This window comes from Falco rusticolus, chromosome 5, assembly GCF_015220075.1.
Source record: "Falco rusticolus isolate bFalRus1 chromosome 5, bFalRus1.pri, whole genome shotgun sequence".
NCBI classification, from domain to species: domain Eukaryota; kingdom Metazoa; phylum Chordata; class Aves; order Falconiformes; family Falconidae; genus Falco; species Falco rusticolus.
The window spans coordinates 53236304-53262593 of record NC_051191.1 but is presented as its reverse complement, the minus strand read 5'-3'; the positions used below and the strand labels follow the sequence as shown (position 1 = coordinate 53262593).

The following is a 26290-nucleotide window of genomic DNA, read 5'->3' as shown; positions in this document are numbered from 1 at the left end:
CATCAGCTTTGAATGAACAGCAAAAACACATGGAAGGGTAAAGGACTTAATGGTATAATGGACAAGATTCATGCATCTTTTGCCGGGTGACAAGGCTACAGAAGGCTAATTAATCTTCATATAGCTAGTGAGCTTTTGAAAAAAGTAATTTTAAAGCATAATTAATTTTTTCTTCAGAACTCAATTTTAATGTGACCAGACTTCGGTTAACTTGTTTCCTAGTCTAGGGGTCTTCAGGTGAAAAGGAAATACTGAGGCCATTACATACTTCAATTTTTTCCATTATTTTCAGAGCTATTATATATTCTTGCCCAGTGCCAGACAGAGTATTTCAGTTGGTGGTACTTTTATTTAGCTAAGTGAGAACCATTAATCACCATTTCATGACATAGCATCCTAGAAAAATGCCAAAGTACTTCTATTTAAATTTCATTCACTCAGTCACTTTAAGAAGATTTTATTTCTATGGGATATTAGTGTAGGGATTTGAACTGGCAGGTTGATTTACTAAATAAGTTCCCATAAATACAATTAATTACAGTCATTTAATAGATTCCTACATATTAGATTCAAATGTATGCCATCTAACAACGTATCTCATACTTTCAAAGGCTAATTGATTATAAAAGTGACCTCCTGCTTTTGTAAAGAACTTCTACTTGTAGAAGGGACAAGTCACATTCAATCAATACTGTGTGGATTATATTTTATCTTTGATCTTTTCACCTGCACTCAGCCCAGCACTGAGTTTCTCTGGGACGTATTTTAACAATCAAACTCACTGGATAGTTAAGTGTCTGTAATTTTTTAGATTGGAAAAGAAAATGTTTATTTTCCAAAGCTCCTCAATTACAGAGTCTATAGGACTACCGCAGTCAGCCTTAACCTCTTTTACTAGGTTTTATGACGAAAGAAAATCAGGCTCAGCTCTTGTATTATACAATGAACACACCACACTGCAGATCTGAATCTCTGCATACATATAATAGCCTCTTACAAAATTTGCGTACTAATACAAAGCCTGCCACTGCCCTTCATCCCATTTTGATTACTCCTACCTACCGCTCACACCTGGTCTGTTTCACTGTGTTCTCCAGGAAGGCTCCTGTGTTCCAAACAACTCCCACTTTTCTCCTTACTTCGCTGTGCCTTCTTTTGTAAGGTCAAAAACTTTTCTCCTCTAGTGTATGTAGATGCTAATAGAGGGAATTAGAAGCTAGTCACCACACTCTCACATCTTGCACCTGGGTGAAGATAAACAATGGGAGGGACCATTTGCAGGGAGAGTTCATAGAATCATAGAATCATTTAGGTCTGAAAAGACCATCAACCCAGGACTGCCAAGTCCACCATAAGCCATGTCCCTAAGCACCAGATCTAAGTGTTTTTTACACACTTCAAGGGATATTCTACCACCTCCCTGGGCAGTCTGCTCCAGTGCTTGACCATCCTTTCAGTGAAGCAATTTTTCCTCATCTCCAATCTAAACCTCCCCTGGCACAACCTGAGGCCATTTTCTCTTGCCCTATATTATCCTATGACCTATTTCTGTCTAGCCTCAGCTACCTCAAGCTCAAATACAGTCAGAAAAGAATGTGCTCTTCAATTAAGTAGCTATCAGTCTTTCATAAACTCCAGTGTACATGAAGAACATGCAAGAAGGGCATCTCTGATTAACGGCATGACCCAGCTCAGATATCCTCCAAGCCCTTGCTGCAGTGCTTGGAGATGTCTAACAATGTAACATGACCAAAATAGTCCATGCCCTTCTAAATATTTTTTTTTAAATGGTAGAAATTATTTTCTGCAATTTTCCAACAACTCTTCAACCGGTGAAAATAAAGAGCATTACAGGTTAAATATTTGCCAAGGGCTTAATGTAAGCAACTGGAAAGAGGAGCCACATGTTAAACAACCTTAAGTACTATCAATATATATGGCAATTCTCCTACTCTCCCTAAACAAAAATATTTGTTACTGGGACTTTTATATTTGAAGATTTTTTTCTAAAAAAATATTTACATACATCGTGATAAATGGCATTAATAATTTTTTGGGTGTAGAAATTTTGTTCTCTGATAGTGATCTATTAGATAGATAGGTTATATACAGATAAAACACATTAAGTATTTAAATAGAAATAAATGTTTTTGCTTATGAAGCTGCTAGAACTGATCTAACTACTAATTCATCATCACTCAGTTCTTGTGTAATAAGTAGCTCCAGGCTTCCTAAAGTGACTATTATTTGGTTGTAAGAATCTAACAGTTATTAGATAGTCTGTCACGTGCAGGTTGTCTTTACACGCCACTCTATAAAGAACTTCTGTGCCACTGAGATTATTTTGTCAAAATCTACTTTCAGTTCACTGAACTGAGAGTGCATTTCTCTAACTCATTTTCCTACTTCCTAGGCACTGTACCTGTTTCAACAAGCTTTGTGTTTGTTTCTGCTAAGACTGTTTTCCAGAGATGAATATAAATTTAGTAAGATTTCACTGATGATGCTGCAAAGACTGAAAGTTGCCTTTAACAATTATGGTACCAGGCTCTGCTATCTGAAAAAAGTCCCCAAACCCCACAAAAGCAACCCCACAACTTTTCAACGCCCTGTGGTCAATTAAAGAAGCATTTACTAGGTCAGCTGAAAGGACTAGTCAGAATATCAGCTTTTCAGGGTACACAGCACCATTATTTATTGTCATGGAACACTATTCCCTTTAAAAAGCCTTGACAACTGCCATTTAATTAAGTGGTAGCCTCTCCGTTTCTCACATTGAAGAATATATTCCATAAAACAAAGAGTATGTTGCATTTTGCTTATTAAGCTGATGTCTGTTCCTCTCTTTCTTTCTTCCAGCCACCCAGCAGTCCACTCAATCAATGTGCTGCTGCTGCTGCCGCCTAGTTATCAGGAGTTCAATTCTGCCACCATGGAGGGAACATTAGATTCCCCATTGATTTCAGTGAGGGAGCATTAGTTCCAGGCAGCAGACAGATAAACTGGAACAGTTTTTACAGATTTTCTGCTGAAAAGATGTTGCCTTCTTTAGGGCATTTCAAGCTGCTTCTGTCTGGCACTCAGTTAAGCAGGTAAGAAGTCTGACAAAATGTTGTATTAACTCGTGGTTTCTGTCTAAGAAACAGAAGTGTTTGTAATTTAACCGCTTTAAAGATGCTGCGTGTATTCATGCAGGAAGTGGGGTGCTGCTTCTCTAGTTTGACTAGAAGAAAACAGTCATCATTTATCTGCTATTGAGCAGAGCTTAGGAAGGCCCAGACCATGGCTGGCAGGGTCATGATCACAGTTCTTAGCCATCTGACAGGGGTTTCTGACATGTGGAGCAAGGCCCGCGGGGGCTTGGCTACTGACTTCAACGGCAAGAGTCCTGTCGGCTTCAGTTAACTGCAGCGCTTGCACCATTTGTCTCTCGCAGTGTTCTGATTTTATCAGCACATCCCTATCACACACCTGAGCTCCAAGGAGAAGCATTTAAGCTTGCACTGACCCAGCTTGGCACGTCCCCATATCCCAGCACAGTGCTGTACAGGTTAGCACAGACCCTGAAACAGCATGACCAGAATACTAAAGTACTAATTAATCACCCTTTCTCCTTAGCACGGCTAATTGCCTCAGGCTTGATGCCTTGCTGACGCAACTGTTCTGTGTCTGCTTTTCAGTAACTACAGCATTCTGCATAGTAGCAGGCAGCTACAGACACATCTCACATCCATCATCCTTTACACAAGGTACTTCTGCTTCTCCAGCACTGAAAGGCAAGTACATTTTTCAGGAGAGGGATGTTATTCTGAGAAGTAACAAAAAATTTCAGTTTCATACCTCTCTGATAGCTGTACAAAACTCACTCTGCAGCACCTTCTTTAGGGACTGTAGCTTGTGTACTGGTACTTCTCCAGATTCTTGCAGTTTCTCCAGCAACTCAATTGCTCTTGCAACATCTGAGCAGGGAAAAAAGGGAATACAGATCAGTATAAACAGTGACTAGTAAGTGACTAAAGGGACACACTGATGGGCATTTTAAATTTAACATTAGCTTTACCAATGCATACTATATTAATCTTTGTTATACCAGCCTCAGCTAGGCAACAACACTGCTGTTCAGAGATCCAAATCCCAAAGTATGGACAAACAGCATGTGCACATACAACAGACACACACACAGAGGTTCAGTCTTAGTCGCAAACATTCTTTAGAACAAAGCTACCAGTTCAAAGCAGCTAATCCATATTAGCAGACCTAAAATATTTCTTACTTTCTGCATAAGAGAAAGCAGCACAGGAACAGTATGGGGGCTGCTTTCAGAAAATTGGAGTACTCATGTAAACGCCTTCAGGGTGACAACACCGAAGAAAAATATTTGATCTTCTCATAAATCTAAATCTAAATATCAACTACTGATAAATAAAGTCCTTTAGAGACAAGCAAAGTCTGCTAGGGAAGAATGGGAAGTCTGCTAGAGAAGGGTAAACACGTAAGGCTCTCGTCTAGGTCTCCAAAGACCTGACCTGCCACACAAACCCCATATGACCCACAGAAATACATGGAATATTTTTGGTGGCCTGAATTCTCCTTAAGCGCTTGTGTGCTGTCAAGGGAAAGATCGAAGTGTCTCTGAAGCACAGTCCAGAGGGCTTAAGTGATTAGCCATATTGGTGATCCAGTTGAACAGTGCTCATACCCTCACTCTCACAGCATTTTTCCTCTTTAACACTAGTTCCTAATTTACACAATTACTATGACACATATATATATATAAAAACCCAAACAACCCATGAAGTGCTCAACGATCCTTTATGGGTGGGGACACAGGGGCATAAGAAATACTGGCCAGTCTCATGGAGGCTAGCCTAGTCATGTCAGGGACACACTGACTTCCATGCAGGATTGAGCTGAGCAATACATATCCTGGTCAGTCTTCAGGATGATAGAGCTTAAATACAGGGTTTTCTCCTCTCATGTCATTTAATGCTGGCTTGCGGCTTTTTCTGTAGATTTGCTGGTACAGTTGAACATGGCAAGTCTTGAATGTGTGGTCATTCTTACATCTTGTAGTGTCTTTTGCATAGCCACCAGAGCCACTACTGGCCAGTCACACCACTCTACTAAATATAGGTCTGTATCCTAGTGATGAAATGAACGCATAGTACTAAATGATATAACAACAGTTGAGGCATTTAATTCTCTGCTTTAACACAGAATAAAGAAATAAATGCTCTCCCTGCCAACTACACAAATCCAAAATGACTACGATGGCTAGAAGCAACATTATATAATTCTCCTTTACGATGACAAAGATTTTACTGTTTGTGACTGGGAGATTATGCTAATTGAAACAGTTCTTACAATCCTTGGCTTGTAGCTGAGCTATACTGACCAGATATACAACAAAGACATGAGAAGTTTTCTGGAAATAGAAAAGAGATGACAGTAGATGAGCTGCAACAGGAACAAAATCATAATTGTATATTTGCATTTATAAGAAAATAATTAATATCCAGCTGCATCAATGTTAGGAAAAGAGAAGATGACATCTCAAAAAAATTAAATTTTAATTTTTTTGACCAGGCAACTGGTCAACATGGTAGGTTGTGCCATAGTAGATTAACACCCAAAGAATTCTCAGGCTTTGGCATCTGCCAAACAAATAGCTCTAAGTCTGAGAGGAAGCATGGCAGAAAGCATGCAGTGTTTCTTTTGGAAGGATATTTCCACTTACTGGGCTGTAGTTTGCATCACAAGAGCAGTCTTGGAGCTCATGAACTTTCAGATGAAACTAACCCTAACCCCATGTTCAAAGACTGCACTTGCGCTTTTTCTCCAAGCAGTGCTTCAACTGCTAGTGGGCACCCAGTCCATGTTACTAGATCACAGCTAGCCTGAGATAATCTCTGCACAATGCACACAATGTGGTCGTGAGGTCCTCAGCACCTCGTTTGCTTTCCTGATCTGCCTGTTTCTCCACTCCACACTATCTGCTGGCAGAGACATAGCCAGTATCATTCAAAAGGGGTCATCTGAGAGACATAAACCTTGGTGTGAGGGATTAATGAAGCAGGTTTGTGAGGTACATGTATGGAGACACCAGTTGAAGCTGTATTTGCAAATAGAAAGGGAAGAGATGATGTGGAGGTGTACCAAGTAATGCCCTTCTAAAGCACTTACTGAAGTGGTGATCAGAAAGCTAAGAAGAGATCTGGGAAATAAGGTGGCCATGCAAATCAAGAAAAAATGAGATTCTAGAAAGAAGAATATGACCGATGGCAGCAAATACTTCAAAAAGGATGTTTTTGAGATTTAAGAAGAGGTAAGTACACTCTTTAGCAAGAACCATGTCAATGGAGTGCAAAAGAATGGCAATGCATTAAAAAATATGATGCAACAAACAAGATTTTTAATGTTCTTGGTAATAATAATGTCACAATGATTTTCTAACAAAACTATCAAACAATTTACTTTGGATTTTTTTCTTTTAAGTCTGTATCTGCCACCCAAGACTTGCAGTTAGCTAAATACTAAACTCACACTCCCCAGTTATTAGTACCAATTGGTGCAAACTGCTATGTCAGACAGCACAAAGCAATTAGGTGATTAATTCTGAAGGAGCTTCAACAGCCTACCATAATAGATCAGATAAGGCCTCTAAAATTCATGTGATACATGATAGCTACTCAGTAATTCTAAATCAGACTGGGGCCTTTTCCAGTGTCAGTTCAGGTAAGTTTCGAACTCACCGTCTCACAAGCTGTACTTGTAGAAGGTCAGTGCCACAGCTGACAGATTGGTTGCTGTTTTGCAGTTGCCTAGAAGTTTCATCACTACACCTGCAAATTCTGTGAATCACCCCATATTTTCTGTGGTCCTGAACGAAATGATATTCAATGAAAAATTTGTACTAACTGAGAAATCTGGTCTGATCCAGAAGGAAACATAAATAGCTTTAGGCACGTTAATCGATCTAAAAGACTAAATATGGGTCTAAACATTTCCCTAGGGCATGGACCAGACTGTAGATGACAATTAAGCACTTCTAAAGTGACAAGTGTTACAACACAAATGATAAATTCAAATTCTGGTTGAAAAGTCTGGCACAGGTGTTTAGTATGCAGTCTCACAGGCAAAACTGGGCACCAAGTTGTCATTATTTGCTAATACTACATTACTTAACTTTGTGATTCAGAAGTGGTTGGGAGTACAGAAAAAGCAGAATATTCCAAGAGCATTCTCATTCTCCACACTTCCAAATTCATCCAACATGCTAAAATACATGAATGCTGCTGCCCAAGTTCTCGCTTTGATTTATTATTCACCTATCATATCTGTTAAGAATGAGCTTACTCTTATTCTTCTTACTCTTGTCACAGTTAGGCCCACAGCTTGATCAGTTTGGCAATGGCTAGTGGGATATTGCTCATGGTAGAATACAGAATAATAGAGCTTCATCGGATAAAATTACAGGATGAAAATGAGGCATGTGTTCAGGGCCAAAGCTGTTTGCTGCCAGCTGATGCTTTGTTAGGAGCACGTGTTTTTAAACACAACTTCTGAAAAGGATTGTTTTGCCTACTCTCAAACATTTTCCAAAATATGAGCTCCATTATGCTAACACTAAACTCATGCCAATATAATTGAAATCTATCTTCATTTCCCATCGAAATTAGTGGGAATTTTGAGTAACAATGTGGGTAGCATTATTCCTCTGTATACTAAGATGCATACATTTTAAAAGCAATATGCACTTATTATATCCAACTGTAACCACACTTTTTTTGTTTTACCATTTTTTTCCTGATTTCCTCATAATATGCACAATTCCTTTCTCTCCCATTCTGTTTAACATTCACTTCCCTTTTTGTCTTCTCATCATCATGCTTGCCTACAGCCTTTCAGTAAATAATACTGTTTCAGCATGGTGGGTCACATTATCAGTGAAATACATAGAAGGCAGGGGGCTGTGGGTGGAACACATTTTATCAAGTGCACTCATCAAAAGAAAAGCATGACTCTCAGAAAAAAGAATCTTCATTTTAAATGTTCCTTCTGTATTTTCATTTGAATGAAGTTTCACTTACGTTGCTAGCAGGACACAAGCAGAAAGTTACTACTATACAAACCCTAACAAAGAGAGGAATCACTAGAACACAGAACTAGCAAAATACCATACTGTGATACAAGTGGAACACTCTCATGTAATACTAAACAAAGTTGAATCATGTATACATAGCCATACAGCAGTTGAAAGAAAAGTCATCTGGCTTAGTTATCACTTTGTTCTGTTATATATTGTTTTCACTTGCTGATTTTTATTCAAATAGCTAGCAATGCACAATGTAGACTGATATATTTAATTTGCTGAATTCTTTGAAAAGTCAATGCTATTTCCAACACTTTGCAATTCAGCTTTTACAACTTGAAAGCAGATTATGAATCCACAGAAAGAAACCTGGCTGGTCCGGACTCGGTGCTCTTTCACTTTACTGTTAAAATTGGGTAGTCCAGGCTTCAGCATTCTGTGGAAGTTGTCCAGTCTGGGGGTTCACTCCGGTAGATTTTGTGCAGGGTTTGTTTGTTTCAGTTTAGTAGATAGGTTGAAAATTATTAGGAAGAATGTAGCAAATTATTTTAGCATGCTAAATATGTCCCATCTAATACTACAGTGACTCTTGAAAAAGAACACACGTGCATGCTTTATACTGCAAAATGTGAAAACTGTGGTATATCTACCAATGTCTAACCTTTCTCTCTTGTGTTAGTCTATGAGTGAGCTGCAGTCCTTAAAATAAATGTATTATCCTCTGACTTATGAGACTATTAGGCAGTTAAATAGTAGCAACAATGCTGTGTAATACTAGTTTGGGTTCAAACAGTAATCACTCAGAAACACAGTATTTCTTTGCTCTGATAACTGCTCTAGAAATCATGTTGTTGGGTTGTTCCCAAAGCCAAAATACAGTGATCACTTGTTTATTAAGAAGATATTAGAGAACAGGTTTCTCATCCTCTTGAGGTCTTTCTACGCCTTGTTCCTGTTAATTCTGGAGACCTTCACTGAATTAGTATGCCAGTTACTAGGAAAAGTAAATGTGCTGCATCAACACCACCCTTTGGTACCTCAGAGATATAGAACATCACTACAAACTGACAGCAAGGATACTCAGTAAGTCTCTAAAATATTCATAGCTTCACCATGGCATTACAGAATAATAATCCTGGAATTTTTAAGCTCTGTTCCATCGTCTTTGAAGACCTTTAATAAGGCTGAAGGTGAAGAATTTCCATGATATAACAGGTCCTTTCAAATGTCAGTCGTTTTTCATTCCTCCAATACTTCCATTCAGGTTTAGTTATTCCTTTAAGATCATGAGAATGCATTCCAGAATTCTTAATGTTATTCTGTGAACTTTTAATCATAATTCCCAAAGCCGATACAGGATGCTTTATTGTGTTTAGCAGTCTTCCCCAAACACTAACAAATGGCAGAGGTAATCAATGGTTGGGCAATTAGAATTCCATGGTGATTAGCAAAGTTCATTCATAATTCATAGCCAGTAGCCCCAGTACATTCTATCAAACTGTTTATGTGACTACATGGTTCAAGTACCAGCTTTGGAAAATTTTCAGCATGTATCTTCTGAAAATTTTCTGTATTACTAGAGCTCTGCTGTCAGTCATTACTTTGTACCACATGGCAATTCTTACTCTGGTGTCAAATACCAGATTGTCCAATATGCCTCCATTCACCTCTTTGGTTCCTTACTATCAGCACAGTGCTCTCCTGGAATACAAAAGCTCTTCTATTAATTTAATATATTTATATAATCTAATCTGGAGAGTTCAGAAACATTAAAGCAAAGAACAGCTTTTTTTTTTGCCCATTTAAATTGATATTTATCTTGCCTCAAATTTCATGCTAATCAGTAAGCATAAAGGTGTACCTCATCATGGTAATTCAGACTTGATGTGCAGGGAACAATGAGCTAAGCTGTTAGAAAACAGCAACATTATTCAAGACTTTATAGTGGTTTATAGAAAAAATAATACTACCAGTGCTTTCATACTCTAGTTTAGATGATATGGGTAGCAGTTACAGATTTAACGCAGTGTCACTTTATACTCCCCTGGTTAAGCATCACTATGAATGCACAAATAAATATGACAAAGAACAACCATACAAAGCTCTCATGATTCATCTTGCAGTGAGGGTTTCAAGCCTCCACGCTTCTGATGTAGACATTGACAGCTCAGCGACTCACCCTCGACTGCTGTTACAGTCAATGAGGAAAAACAGACACTTTGAGGCTACAATTCATCTGACCTATTTTAGATGAGATGAATCATACTCTGGGAGTGCCTGTTCCCTTTGTTGACTAAAAAGGGAGACTCGATGATTAGCTGAGATGTACATGCCTGCATCCTACGTATTAGACATTTACATCAGTATGATGAAACCCACTCTTACTGTCCGGATATATAGTGAATGACTCATGCAAATTTATCTCCATGTGGTCCAGGAGACACTGTACTTCGGAACAGTTACATTTGACAAGAACAGCATCATTAACAGGCAGACCAACATGTTTTTTAGTTAATGCTTTTAAATATGTCTTAACCAATGGTTTTATGGACTTTTTCCTTCTTATGTATGAGAAAAATCAACCATGAAATAGAACTGAGTGTCTCTCTTGTCTGTCTCCTTTTGCCTGATATGAACTGACTGCCCCCAATGACATTAACAGCTCATCCCCATGTGTTTCTACATACATTCCCCCACTGCCTGGGGTAGGCTCATTTTCTTTGGCTGCTCATCGGACCATGTTTTGGTCTATATGTTTCTATGTGTTTGAGCCGCACCCAGGTTTTGCCTGGGTGTAGCTTCTCAGGCACACCACGAGCATCCAAGTTCTCTGCTTCACTCCATTCTTAGAGACCCTATGACCCAGCTGTTGCACACCCCACGGCAGTGTTATATACCATGAGTTTTCCAAGCAGTTTTGGCAGGAACACGTGAATATGACAGCAAAGGTTTGAGACGTTTAGCAAAATTACTTATAGAAAGGACACAGTTTATTCGCAGAGAAAGCAGTGCCACCTGTGATTCACATACAGACAGCAAACTATGTGGAGACCCCTCCATCCAGCACCCTCAACACCACAAAAGCCCTTCAGGGCTCTCCAGCCATTTCAGTCATTTTTGCCGTTTCAGGCGTTCTGCCTGAAATACTGAAATACTGCTGTTTCAGACATACTGCTCCCGAATACTCTGCTTAGCTTGTTTAAATGCAACATTCAAAAGATTCCCTTAAATGAAAAATTATGCTCCTCTATGTTCTCTGAACCTCACAATGTCTACAACGTCTTCAGTAATCTCCTCGCTGCTTCCCACTCTTCTAAGTTTTAACAAGTGATTTCTGTTCTCCTCAACTAGGGTTTTTCATAGTCTTAACCTACCATGAAGGCAAACTAGGAGAACTGGATTTGCTTTACTTTGGTCAATCATCTTAGAATATTAATTACTCTACATAGATAGACCCAGTCTTCTGTTTTTTCCTCGAAGCCTTCACATAACCGATGTAAGTCACTGGACCAATTTTGTCAGCAATTTTCAGATTTGGTTTGTGTGCATGCGTGTGCATGCATGTGTGCATGTGACAGAAAGAGATATCAATCTACTATCACATTTCCATTATTGCTTTTTAAAGGAATAACCATAAATCACAAAACAGTAAAGATGGAATTAATGCGTAATTCAGGATCATTTCAATAAGGTGAGTTTCATTGGCTTAATTTGAGGCCTGAAGAGTAACAATACAATTCAGAATTTTCAAAGATGGGCATTTAAAATTAACCTTAAAACATGATAATTTTTAAACAGTGATATATTTTTTATTCCTCCAAATTATTAGTTTCATTGCAGTTTCTAAAGCAATCAGGATGAGACGGTGCATAAATAGAAATTCAAAAATTTTCACCAGAACATTTTGCCACTTGTAAGAAATAAGACATTATAGATACACCAACCCTTTACATTTGAAACTGCTTTTGTATAGTAGGTATTGAACATAGCATTGACATGAAAACAAGTTACTAAATTATCCTTTAAGAGAAAAGATTAAAAAATAAAGCTGATCATGCATATAGAAGAGCACTGAAATTTTTTTAACACAGTACTTAAAACAGAATGTTATGATTTTTCCCCTGCATTAGCTGTAGAGACAAGGGAAGGGAAGGTAAAATTCCTTTTTTGTTGCCCTTTGTATATAGTTTAGACTTTATATGGCTTAATCATACCTGCTTTTTGTGATCGTAACTATGATTTATAGCTAGCCACTCACCGCTGAACAGAACAGACAAGACATGATTCTGGCCCTTTTTTTTGACTAGGGAGAGTCAGCTACAAATATGATATAAAAAGCAACATTTTAAAAAAAAAGTTTATTTTGTATTCAAATAAATATGTATTACATATACAGTGAATATGTAAGTATATATTAATTCCTTAAATAAAAAAATTAGCCTTTGCTTGCCATAGGAAGCAGGATATTTTTTCACTTTAGACTTTTTGTTATTTAATTCTCAGTCTTTAAGCAATTTTTTTTAAAAAGAGAGATCTCAGGTGTTTAAAGCAGTTATTTGCCTACACAGGACATCTAAAATGGAGTTCTGTCTGACTTCCTGAAACTATGAAATGACAGAAAGAAAATCCTTTGAAGCCAAGCTTTAACTCCCTGAGAAATTCAGTATGGTGAACAGACCTGGGAATTAAGCTCCTACAAGTTCAACTATGTGAAAGCAAGGAAGCTGTCTGCTGCCTCCCATAGCCATAGGTATCTTGTAAAGAGATGCTTTGATAACTCTCCACCAGCCTCATCTGTCTCCTGATCACAACGCCACTTGATCTTGTAGGATCAGTTCTGCCTCAGCGGACTCTGTTCACCATGCTGGAGTGGAGCTGCTTTAAACAGCAGACAAAAGCACCCTGGACACTTTGCTGAAACTGCAAAGGTAAACACTTTAGAGGTTCTGATCCCAGATTACAAGAAGAAAAGGTTGGTACATTAACATACCCCAAGGACCCTACTTAACAGAATACTTGTTTTTGCATTTTAATTCGCAAGCATATAGGAAAAATATGAAAATCAGTGAAGGAATTAAAAAGTTGACTAAGCTAGAGAAGCAGAAAACAAATAATTACAAGGAATACTCTTGGCTGAACAAAGAAAAACATGATGAAAAAACCACACTTTTAGCTGAAATCCATTCTCTTGCTCCTCTGCCTAAGCAAAAGCAAGTGTTTATGCATCCTATGTGCACATCACAAAACAAAAGTTTTGGCCATATGGGCAACCTCATGCCTTTCCCACACTGATACTTTCAGCGTGTGTTTTTAGTTTGCATCAGAGATTTTTTGTTGGCAGGGAAGAAGACAGGAAGAGGGAAAAAAGGCCCCAACAGGTGCCTCGCCAAGGGAGGCAAGGTTAACTTAGGGATGCTAATTCTCCTTCACAACAGGCACTGTGTCTGAGCCAAAGCAGTAACTCTCACCTCTCTGCTCGTATGTCATTACCAGAGTCTCCTGCTGCCTCTCCTCAGTTCTTATCTCTCCAGCTAATCTTAGTCTTAAATCTTTCTCTGTTATTACCAGAAAGATCAGAAAGATGGCTGTGGGCTACTGGCACTTGTACACTGTGACAATACAAACCATCACCTGAAGTCTAGCATCCTGATTTTATCTTCTGTTTTTCTAGGCGGCTTGAGACTCTGGTGAGACAACAGTGAAAAGATGGCATTTGGGCAATACAACGGATGCAACGTAGTCGTTACGTACGCATACCTAACAGGACTTTATCTGTAGGATCAGGTAACGAGAAGAGAGTTAATATTCTCTCTTTGATTTTAGTGGATTTAAGGATATTGCTTTTTGCAGATTGAATCCCTCTGGTAGCTGGCTACATACTAGTCATTTCTCAGGAAAGGAAAAAAACCCTGTTCTTTGAAAGTGTGTATGTGAATAGCTATGACAGCAAGATGAAAGCAATATAAATAAAATCTTTTGTTAATAAATCCCTACAAAACTAGGCAGTACAGATACACTGCTGGTAAGTATCAACAACTGACCACTGTTAACTTTCAACTTTGAAACAAATACGATCTTAGAAGAAAGCTGTGACTATGTTGAAGCACTGCTGCAAGTTACTAACAAAGCTTTGCAACAGAAGCCCCTGTGAGAAACAGAGCTCACTGTCACCTTTGCAGTGCTGTTGCTTTGTGTACTACATGTTGAATGACGCTGAGAATAGGAGCAGATCTGGAACTCACCTCGGGTTGCAGCCTGATTTCACAAAGTACCTACTTAAGATATGAGAAGCCCCCCGCATACTTTGACACAGTTTTACCGTTAGGATGCAAAAGGTGCTGTATAAATTAGTAGAAACTCCAGAGCTATTACTCTTGAGTTACAAGACTATCAGGCTACAGAGGGGATCAGATATACAATCACCTCTTTTTCCTAAGACTGCTTCATAGGTGTTAAAGCTGTCATGCCCTCTTCATGTTTCCCTGGTCTGGCTCTGTATAACAAAGAACAGCTATATTATTCTTTTGTTCCTGTGCTGATTCAGTAAATGCCATTTGACAAACACACTGCTGCCAAATCTATTGAAATGTGAAGAGATAATGGTAAGTAAATTTCTGAGGGCTAAGACTGCTGCTGATGGCCACGGTCATCCACCTGATCTATTTCAAGTACATTCTTCCCCAATGCTTAACTGATTGTAAAGGGATTCATATCTTAAGGTCTAGGAGATTTACTCTTTTTCAGAAAATATGGCTGAAGAAGAAAATCAAAGAGTTAGTGGATGTGAAGGATTAGTGATTAAACATGGGCTTTTATTGAAAAGAACCAGTAATAATGTAATTTTTGTTCAGCAGAAATAAATTAAGAGCCTATTTTGGGCAACGCTTTTCCTTATACAATTATCCATGTTTATACAGAAACAATTAAAATCAATGCTTTGATGCTCTGTGTATTCATGGATACTTCACTGTTCCATCTTCTAAATAATAAAGAACAATCACTCCTCCGATCTCTTCTCGAGACACAGCTTCCTAATCAAGATTTTTTCTCTATTTTTCTTTCAATTATTAGTAAAGTAGCACTAGCATAGCAACACATTATGAGTTGTGCGTACGTTGTGACAATACAAATTGCCACTTGAAGTCTAGCATCATGATTTTATCTTCTGTTTTTCTAGGTGGTTTGAGACTGGTGAGACAACAGTGAAAAGATGGCATTTGGGCAATACAATGGATACAATGTAGTTGTTACATACACATACCTAAAAGGACTGTATATGTGGGCTCAGGTAACAAGAAGAGAGTTAATATTCTCTCTTCAGTTTTCTGGTAACTTAGCTGAGTTGTATTTGAGAAATTTTGGGTTCGTTTAACCACTCCATTTTGGACCCTGGTAAAACAAGTTCTCAAATATGTATATATATATATCTCCCTCTGTATTTAACATATCGAAGTTCCAAGCTTGTGGTTGAAATACTTAGGAAAACATTGTTAGTATGTAAATGTACATTTCTGAATCAAATCATCTCATCAGAATGGAGAGTAAACAGCTGAATGTTTCTAATTCAGAGGCTGACTCTCCAGCAACAGTCTCAAAAGAAGATTAAGCTGACTGTGATTAAATTTAAAAATGCCTGGATTTATACATACATGTACTGTTTACAGCACGTTAGTAAGCATTACTTTTAAAATATCAAAAATGCATCATGTGAAACAAAACAACTGTGCATGATGCATGACGGAATAGACTTACAAATGTACAGTTACATGCTTCTCAAAACCCTGTGTCTGCCTTTGCTTGGATTCCTCTTAAATGCTCAACTTCTCATTACTTGTGCTTCTGATGAGTAAAATAAATAGCTTTACATAATTTGTATTTCAAATTCTACTGCATTATCTACAAGAACATTATTTTGTATCTAAATAACACCAATCAGCCAAAAGCTTGTATCTTTTTGCACTTGCACAAGTGTCATCTTCATTAAAGATATGCATGTACATGTCCTGAAACACCGAACTCAAAGGACAGATCATCCTCTGCACAAAGCTGATGACTTCAGTAACCTGTCACATTTTTTAAGAAAGTTTCTGTCTAATAACATCAACAGAGGGGTCCAACTCAAGCAATAGGATGGCATTAAGCAAATTGTTTGCTTACAATTACATTAAGATGTTTTTTTTCTGTAGTTCCACAAATATCTCTCAGACATCAGTGTGAAACTGAAGCAGCATAGGGATGTTATTTATAAAACAAATCCTTCTTTTTCAACATTATGTAGATAAAGTATACACTTACTACATACAAAAATAGCATCTCTTGTGCCTTCTAATCATTAACACTCCTGCAACTTGTTGGTGAATCTTGCACCTGTGCAGGGGCTTGTCAAAACCTCATCCACTTCACCCAGCTGCAGGAGCAGGTCCCCATGAGGGATGAGAAGCAGGACACACAGAGGTGAGCTCAGCTTACCACGTGGCTCTACACAGCATAAATTAGACTAAAATGATTACTTCACTGCTACCATGTCTAAAGAATATTTTCAGCCTGACAGAGCAGGAGGAACACAAGGTCCCTGCATAGCCATCGGCTGGCCAAAGTGTGGTCACTCTTTCAAAGGTGCCTCACAAACATTTCCTGACTGCACATCCAGCTTCTGCAGAGATGCGTCTTATTATCAATTACATGTTTCTGAAGGAAACATGACTGGAAATTTAAGAAATTTAAGAAAACAAAGATGACAATGTTAAAAGATGCCACGAGTTTTGTAGGTGTTTCCGTGTGTCTCTGTACAGGTATAGTTCTCTCAGTTTGCACGTCACCTGAAGTTGCTCCGGCCTGGAGGACAGGGTCCCCCTCTGAGCAGGTGAGGCCAGCTGAAGATGCTCCCGTAGGCACCCAGCCCATCTCAAGCATGTCCAGCCCAGCATAGAGCTCCTGTGCCACCATGTGCCCCAGTACCTCTTCAGGTCAAACCCATGCTGCCAGACACATTTAAGCTGGTCATATCCAATTAACTTTTCGAACCATGTGTTTTTACACTGCTCATGAAAACCGAAGATGACATGTAGGTAGGTACTTGCTCCGCCTCCAGCTCCAGAGCTCCAGGAGGCAGCTAAACTGCACACTTAACTAACCAACACTTGAACTGCACAGATCCTCACAAAACATCCCAGTCATCACCCATAAATATCTTAATCCATGCCTTCATAAAAACACATTTTAAAAAATCAAGTACATGTTGACAGACTTATGTAAAAAACACAAACATTTCAGCCTATGACTACAATTGTCACTTTTTTTTCTGTTCCTACAAACAATAGGCTTTTTTCTTTTTCTTGGAAGAATGAATTTGGTTATTTATGTATCCTCAGTTGGCATACCAAGCACAGAAACGTTAAGACTTAAAGCGTGCGGCACTTGCAGAAGTATTTTTCAATTTTAGCATGCTAGGCTGAAGAGCAAGAGAAGACATCCCTGTGACAGACAGGGAGCCAGGCAGGGAGCAGCACATCGCTTAGCACTGCTCCACAGGCCTTCACCCTGCATGAGAGAGCTCTGGCCTTATGGTGCTCCTCTGTCAAGGACTGTATTTCACACTTAATGAGTCTGATTTTCTCTTCCTGGTGAGTACGTTGCATTTTTTTCCCCCTAAGATAACATACATTATATTAAAATATGCACAGTCTACTGTAATCTATGTTCAATATAATTTCTGTTATATGCATATATATGGGCACAGATGGGGGAAAATCCCCATTTATGTAGGCTATGAGGATGTAATGAGAAGAAAAATTATAAGAAGAGATGACAAGGAAGGAAGGAGTACTCTAGCAAGTACCAATGTATATTAATGGTCAGGTGCCATCCGGTACCACATCTGGCAGGGTTTGCCTACCACCTCTAACAGCTGATGGCAATTCCAAATCCATTCATATTTTTATTTACTGCCACTGAACATGGTGCTTTATAAAGGATTTTCAAGAAGATTTGGGACACACACTCCACTGGAAAAATACTTGCTTGAATTCATAAAAAAACAACAGAACTCAGTTACACATTACAACCAAAGAGCAAGAGTTCTTTCCAGTTTCCAAGGATGTATTCGAAGGCAATAGAAATTTGGTTGGCAATAGCTAATAGCTATGACCTTGTTAGAAAACTTCACAGGGATCAAAATAACAGCCCTGTATAGTCAGTCTATTCAAATTTCTTCTTTTATCCTCAGTCACATGAAGAAGTGAAACCATCGGTGACACGAATAGTAACTATATAAGGAAAAACATAATAGGACACGGATTATTAACAAAAGACAGTTGAAATCCCCCCTTCACATGAAAAGACATTCCCTTGCTCTTAATCATAAGAAGGTCTTTGCGCAGGCTAATTTTATAATTTTCAAGAACTTTTCAAAAATGCCCTTTTAAAGCTGATGTTTTCATGGTCCTATGCAGAGGTGAACTGGGATGAGGTTTTGCAGCAATCTGGAAAAATACATGGTCAGCTTTCCTTCAAAGCAGATTCTCATCTTGGAAGGTAGAGCACAAGTAAAAATCAAAGATAAGCTTTATGAAAAATTTGATGGAAGTTTAACAAAATAAAAAAGTTCAGACAGAGAAGAACATCAATTATACATAGCCAGAAAGACATCTGCTTCAATTTGCACGCCTCCAGATGACCACTCCAGGAAAGAGTGCCAAGGGAAGCACAGAAATCTATTCCCTCCCAATGTACTTCTGGGAGCGTAATGGTACTTGCAGAAAATGTTTCCATCAGATGCTGCTAACACACCCTTTAAGTGATCCCAACCACAACAAGCTTCCTTTAATTCCTAATTGCTCACAACATGTACCTGCAGCACACAGGAACTCACACGAGATCCTCAGAGAACCACAAAGATGCCAAGCTGACTGGGGCAGATGCCATTACCCTTGGAGAAAAGCAGAACATTGCCACTGGATGTGCATGCAGCATTTGAGATGTTAAGCTGGTGAGGTGCTGATGGTCACGGACAGCAGAACAACAGAATATTAGAGAAGGAAGTTGGGTTTCTGAACAGTGAAAACGGGTAAGGGTTGTGGGCAATGCACACAGCGATGGAGTTAACTGCTCTGAGGCTTTGAGAAGAGCAAGGCAACAGAAGATGGCACGCAAAGGGAGGTGCGGGGCTCTGGCTACTAAAGTGCTGGTCATGGGGTGGGCTGAGGGAAGACAAAGGACATTGAGAGAAGAGGCAAAGGCAGCACTGCCCATCCTATATAGAGAAGGACAAGATGTAAGATGTGAGGAGTGGTGTGCCAATACAAATAGAAACTGTCGCCAATACAAATAGATACTGTCGGAAACTGCCAACTCACTGCAACTAGAGCACTCTGCAACAAAAATCAGTGTCAACCAAGTTCTTACTAAAGACATACCTGTGGAAGAAGTAAAAAACAAATTGTACAGATATTTTTAAATGTTTCCCTTTTGGTTTGGAGTGACCACTTCGTTTTTTTGTTTTTTTTTTATGGAGGTAAATTAAGCTGGGAACGTACTTAAAAGCCCATAAGCTTAAACAAATGAAAAAAGAAAAAAAATCTCAACCTTACTTTTTCTGCTTGCCATTTTATGAAAGACAGCACTGTAACTTTCTGACTCAACCTGGAACAAGGTGTAGTTCCCTACACCTTCAGGGTTTAAGCTTCGAATCAGCCTAAAAAGCTCCCCCAGTTAGCTCTGATGGACACCAGAGATTGCCAATGAGGTGGTATCGATTTAGCATGTGAGACATGTGCAATAAAGATAAGAAGGGTGCATTTTTTTTTATGGAGAAGACTTACTTGGCTGTTGGAAGACACCCAGCAGGCAGGCTCTTCACCCTCCCAAAGCACCCAAACACTGGGGCCATCCTCCCTAAGTGGTACTCACATGTAGCTCCACTGCTTGAGTTTTCCTCTCTGAAACAGTTGCTGATTCCTTCCCCTCCCCCCAGCAGAGCACCACACAAAGGTCAGGCAAAAGCCTTTGAGATTAAATAGTAAGTGATTAAAATTTCCATTATTTTGTGAACTTGTTCCACATATTAAAGAGCCCTAATGGAACTTGCACACATTTGTGCAGGTAGAAAGGCACATGATGACAAGAATTAAGGAAATTAATTCCTGTGCTTTGGACTGAAGTAATCTTCCAGAATGTAATTGGCTTTCAATCATTCACACACAACATGCCCTTCACCTTTAAATGGAAATTCATTTTACCATACAGGTTTTGAATTCCATTTATGTCAGGCTTTAAAAAAGCTCCTATCTCCACACTAGAATATTGTGTATCAGTTTTTGGCCAGGAGGAGACCATGTCAGACTGCAATTCGGATTTCTAATGTATGTAGCTATATGATGTTTTACTGTTTCGGTGACCCTTAGCGAGGCAAATGCAGAACCCTTCCTGGACAGAGATCAAGCAGCAATTCCCCCAGCAATGCAAGGTTATTAATGCCACCTCTTCTGAAACGCTCGCTATTTTCTTCTGCGCTGAGCTCTCCATGGGACACGGCAAAGTGGATATGAGTGTACAAGACTTTTCGAGGCTGTGCCTAGATCACAGCAAAGCTGTGCAAAACACAGTGACAGTAAACGTAGCTGCGTCTGCTTTAATAAAAGCAACAGAAATCTGGAAAATCTCACCATGTCACACTTTCCTTTTTTCACGGCTGTGAAAGATGACAGCAAATACCTGGAAGCAGTGGGCTTGGTCTAGTGGCTTCTGGGGCTGCTTCAGCCCACCATCTTCAACTGACGTAGGAGCAACATGTTACAGATGACGAAGTGTATCCCTCTGACGAAATGGCTTTCTGCAGGCCAGGTGCAGTATTTACATCTACATCTTATCTGTATTTCCCTTTTGCACACCACATCCTATCATTCTGTGTTGTTATATCTCACTCGCACTGGTATCAGCCCTGGCTGATGACCAGGGAAACTGTAATGTTGGCACCTCTGCCAAATGGTTAGGCATATCCTGGACAGAGACAACAGATGCTTGTATTTAAATTGGGACTAATTTGCATTTTTGTGTATTGTGGATGTTTTAAAGCATAGTTTTAGTAATGAAAAGGAATGTGTAATTCTGAAATAGTAATACTTTCTTTTGAAAAGCCAGGTTTGCTAATGGATTGCCATCTGTTCAACCCTTTGCCAGGAAATAGATTTGTCCTGCTTACTGAAAACAGTATTAGGGTGAAACTGTAGATTACACAGTGGATTTCTGAGCAGTTTAATTTGAAGTGCATGCTAGCATTTTGTTATTTCAATAAAATTAACTTTAGATCCTTCTTTTCTACTAATGTTGGAATTTTAGCCATATTTAGAGTACTTTGTGGGCTGTTCTGTTCCCAAATGGGTTCTAGAAAAGGTGCCTACCTGTCCTTTACTGTTTTGAAACTGAGTTTGTCAGGTTTCTTTTGCATAGGATTTACAGCAACAACCTCTCTGTTTTGCTTAGAAAGCCCATCTTAATCCTCTGCAACAAAATGTTTAAAAGCCCAAGGCACTGGCCTCAATCATGCTTTCAAGACTACAAGATTTATGCATGCTGGGAGCCTTTTGGAGCCCAGGGATGAGAGTTAGGAAGAAGGACACCCCGGCAATTCAGGATGCTGAACTTGGGAGCTGTTAGACATCTCTAACGAATGGAGCTGAAGGAGCAAACCAAATCAGAATGGTAAGTTACTCTCCTCTGTAACCCACAGAAATCTAATAACGTTTCTGCTGAGCCTTATTACAGGCACAAATGCACTGGGAAGGAGAGGTCCAATTTTCACAGCCTGGAGGCAAAAGTCGAATTTTCACATAACTTCAAGATTTCAGCACCCTCTTGTATCACTTCGGTCAGGTTACTGACACAGCCCCAAGGCTGGCAACACACCGACCGCTCCCCCTATCCCGGCCGGGGGCTCGTCTACAGGAAAGCGACGACGCGCCGTTCTGTGGGGCAGCATCATTCCGGCCAGCGAACAGAGAAGTTGCCGTCACCCCCCGCCAGCCCCCCAGAACGCCCCATTTTGCCGACGAACGACCGTGGCTCCCCGGGAGGCTGGGGCTCCCCACTCGGGAGAGTGGGCACCGCCGGCCGGAGTCGCTGCCCCCGCCGCGGCCCGCCTCCCCCCCCCCCCCAGCCACCTGCGGGGGCGGCGGCGCGGGGGCTCCCGGCTCGGCCGCCCACGGGGGAGCCCTGCAGGGCGGAGGCGGCGGAGCGGCCCCGCGGCGCGGAGAGGAGCGCTGGCTGCCCAGCCACATCCCGCGCCCGCGGCGCCGCCGCGCTCCCGCCGGCAGGATGCCGGCCCTACCCCGACTCCCTGCCCGGGCAAAGTTTTACGTCCTCCGTGCCAGCCCTTCTCCTGCCGCCCACCCGAGCCCCGCGGGGAGGCGCGCCCCCGCCGCCCGCCGGCACGGCCGGCGGCACCGGGAGAGCCGCTGCTGCAGCGCCCGCCGCGCTGGGGCTGCGAGGCAGGACCCCGCGCTGCGCCGCGGCCGCCCCCCGAGCAGGGCGCGGAGCGGGCGGCGAGCGGCGGGGAGCGGGGAGCGGCAGGCGCCGCGCTTACCTCTGTCCAGCGTGAGCGGCTGGACCGCTGTCAGTGTCGCCATGTCTGCGGCGGGGCTGGAGCCCGAGTGACGCGCGGCTCCGGCACCGGCGTGGAGTGCGGGGAAGGGCGGGGAGGAGGCTGCCAGGGAGAGGGGGCGGAGGAGGAGGGTGGCTCCGTGGGAGGAGGAGGCGAGCGGGGTGGAGAGGGTGCCCAGGGGCGGGCGGCTCGCCGCAGACGGGGCGCCGCGGTGCTGCGGCCGCAGGGCGGCCCTGCGCGGCCCGGCACGGGCTGCCGGCATCGTTGCGCCTCCGGAGCCGGGCCCGGCGGGAGGCCCCCGTCACACCGCGGCCGCCTCAGGGACGAGTCCCGGGGCCCGCGGGGGGACCGGGCCGTGCGCGGGGGTGGGGGGCGGGTCGCCGGTCGCCGCCGGTCCCGCCGCCCGGGGATGCCACAGCGGCCGGCGGAGCGAGAGCGAGGAGCGAGGGCGGGGAGCTCCGCAGCGCCGCGGGGCGGGGAGGACGGTGGGGGCTGGATCGGGCGGCCCGGCCTCGCCTGGGCCGGGGGCGGTGGGGCGGGGCGCCCCGCCCCGTCCCGGGCTTGGGGGCCTGCTCAGAGTCGGTGGAATACGGTGCGTCTGGGTGAGGCGCTGCTCCGAGGGTGGCCGCGGGGGTGGAATACGCGTGCGGAGCCGGGGGAGGAGGTACCGGGCCCCTGCGCCGGGCCTTGGCCGAGGGGAGCGTCCCGCAGCGCTGCTTTCGGCCGGACCGCGCTCGGTCCGGCCGTCACCTCCAGCTGCCAGGTGCGGCCCGCCCGTCCGCCGGGAGCCCAGCCCCCGCCCACACGGCACACGGTGTGCGGCTCGGTCCTGGCATCTGCAGAGCCGGCAGTGCTCATCGGTGTGTGGCGGCTGCCTCTTGCCGGTATGCTGCAGCTTGCGTGACCTTGAGGCCTTCGCAGAAGACCATCCGTGAAGGAGGAAGCTCACACCGGAGCTCTGTGAGGTTTGCCGGTGGCCCTCTGGGTGTCAGCCCTCGTTGTTCAGCTGAAGTCAAGGGAACCTGGTCAGCTGCCGTCTCCGAGAAAGGTGTGGTGTGGCAGAGTCCCACAGAGCTTCTGCTGCCTTCCCTACGGCGTGGAGGAACGACGTCTTCTTGGACTACTGCCCTGTGTAGGGTCGGGGTGGAGTGTCGGAGCTCTGGGTTGGGGTGCAGTGTCGGAGCTCTGGGTCGGGGTGGAGTGTCACTCCAAAGGGAAGGCAGCAGAAATGTTGCCCAGCGCCGTCTGACAAACTACAGGCGGCTTGAAAGTGCAGCGGTTCAAGGCGGTGTGTCAGTAAAGTCTTTCAACTGCAAGGGTGTTTAAGCACTAGTATGGATAATTGGGTAAGCTGTGGAAATGTGGCCATTAAAAGTCTTCAGAGGAGATTAAAAATACATTCAAGCCGTTTTGAAATTAGAGAAGTTTAAATAGCGTATGTGAACCACCCACTTCCTCTGACATACTGATTTCAGCACCATTTTCTCTAATTAATAAACAATAAACAGGAACCCATTTGGGTATCTTGCCAAGAAAATATTTCAGCTGGCTAAAATAACCAAAGTTTGTGGCAAGCAGTCAGTTTTTTAAATAAAGATTAACATAAGGGTGTATATTATGTATTTCTTATGTACTTGCATAGCAGCTGGATTGACATAAAGTGAGCAGCTCCTCTTACGCAGTCACATGGCTGTGTATTGGATTTGTAGTCCTCAGCAGAGAAGTACACATTTCGAGCTGTAACAACCTAATGTGACAACTCCCAAACTTTTATGACACTTGAAAAAAAATCTATTAAAGATATAAAAGTGTGCTTAAGTAATATTAAAATCAAGGTGCCGAGTTAATTAGTCAACCAAATTGCTTTCCATATAGGGCTTCATAACCCTCAGACTTGCTCTTTTAAACTGCCATTTTGCAAACAGACATTTAGAAGCAAAATACAGTTATAACACTAACTTTTCTATCAATAAATATGTAGTGTTAATGCCAAATATATAAAGTTTTAGAAACATGTAACTTAGAAAAATCAATGTTTGGGCTTGAGCAGGGTGCCTGTGGAAAGCAACAATCTTATTCTGGGTTTATCCTTTTTCATCTACCACTGGTCAGATTTTGTGTGCTCTGCCACAGGGGGTAATTGGCACTTGGATGAGAGACTTGAATGGGAGTATTAGCTGCACTCAGGGAAGATGAAAAGCAGCATTTGCTGAAATTAAACATTTTGTAATCAGCATAGCTGCACAGTTAATGCTTAAGAATGTTAAAGACCTAGCTGAGGAATACTTTTAAAGACCTAGCTGAGGAACACTTTAAGTGGCTGAAATGGGAAAATTGCAGTTGTCCAGCTGAATTCATCAACTGGAGAAAGGGAGTGGAATCGGGCAGGAAGCTGTGCAGTAACTCTTCCTTTGCCAAGTCCATGAGAAATAGTGGACCTTAACAGCAGAAGTCAGCAGTCAAAAAGAATGAGTGCCAGCCAGTCTCCGTCTTGGAGGGTGGATCTTTTTAGATAGAAGCAACTGGTCTAATTCTCATCTTCTTGTTGATTTCTTGGGTTATATTGGAACTTTTAATCCAGTATCACATGATGTTTACCAGACCAATGAAACTGGACTGAATTAACAGATTTTAAATTGTATGGACTGGAAACTGCCAACTGACATGTCTAAAATGTAGTCAGTGGTCAGGTGCAAGTGAACAAGGCTATTGCTAATAAGATACCCATAGACCTTTTTTGGCTAAATTTTTAAACCAAATTCAGTATTTTGTTCAAAGATCTAAAATGTTGATATAAAGGCTTCAGTGGCTATGCTTTTAGATAACACAGGTTATTAGAAAAAAATAGTAAACCATGAAGGATGTTATGCAGAGAGTGTGTGAAATCTCCATCCTTCAAGATTTTCAAACATGACTGGGAAAGGACCTGGGCAACCTGCTCATACTGTGAAGTTAGCCTGGCTCTGAGCGAGAGATTGAACTGGATATTTTCCAGCTCCTTTTCAACCTAAATTATTCTATGGTTCTGTAATAAACTGTCGAAATTACTGGTAAGAATTATCTGAGTAGCTGGATTAAATTGTTATATTAAAAAAAAAAAAAGCAAAAAAAAGCAAAAAAAGCAATGTTTTTTAATGCCGCTGCAAGCAAGTGATGAAGAACACAATGATTACTTCCAGGACTAGAGATTTGGGGAGGGGTGTTCTTATGTAGCAGGCTCAGCGTCGGTTCTTGGTGCAGTGTTGCCAAAAGGCCTAAAGTAATCATTAAATATACAAATGAGAAATGGCAAATGCAACTAGGGAAATTACACAACATGCCATGTGTACATAAAAAAACTGACTGGAATACTGTGTCATACGGGAGGTGGGCTGTGAAAGGTGTTTGCCTTTCAAGATAGAAAATCAGTTTTGATGAGAGTTTTAAGGACCTCAGTCAAAGCTTATCAAAGAAAGGGTTAAGAAGGAACTGAATCACAGTGCATAGGTCCATGTATATGGAAGAGGCATAATAGTGGAGGGATTTATAGTCTTTAAATTTATAGTCTTATAACATAAGGTGTTTCCACGACTGGAAGTTTAACAACTTCAACCTTTAGTAAG

The 26290-nt window shown here is 41.7% G+C and overlaps 1 protein-coding gene across 1 annotated transcript in view; it reads right to left on the bottom strand.

Annotated features, from left to right (window-relative positions):
* The window catches only part of LIN7A (lin-7 homolog A, crumbs cell polarity complex component), a 50972-nt gene extending 27907 nt beyond the window's left edge, over positions 1-23065 (bottom strand). Inside the window, exons 1-2 of the mRNA XM_037390297.1 lie at positions 22671-23065; positions 3841-3959 (exon numbers count right to left, since the gene is read on the bottom strand). Of these exons, the coding sequence (XP_037246194.1) occupies positions 3841-3959; positions 22671-22950 (399 nt within the window). The 5' untranslated portion in view covers positions 22951-23065. The remainder of the gene's footprint in view (positions 1-3840; positions 3960-22670) is intronic.
* Positions 23066-26290: the final 3225 nt, after the last annotated feature.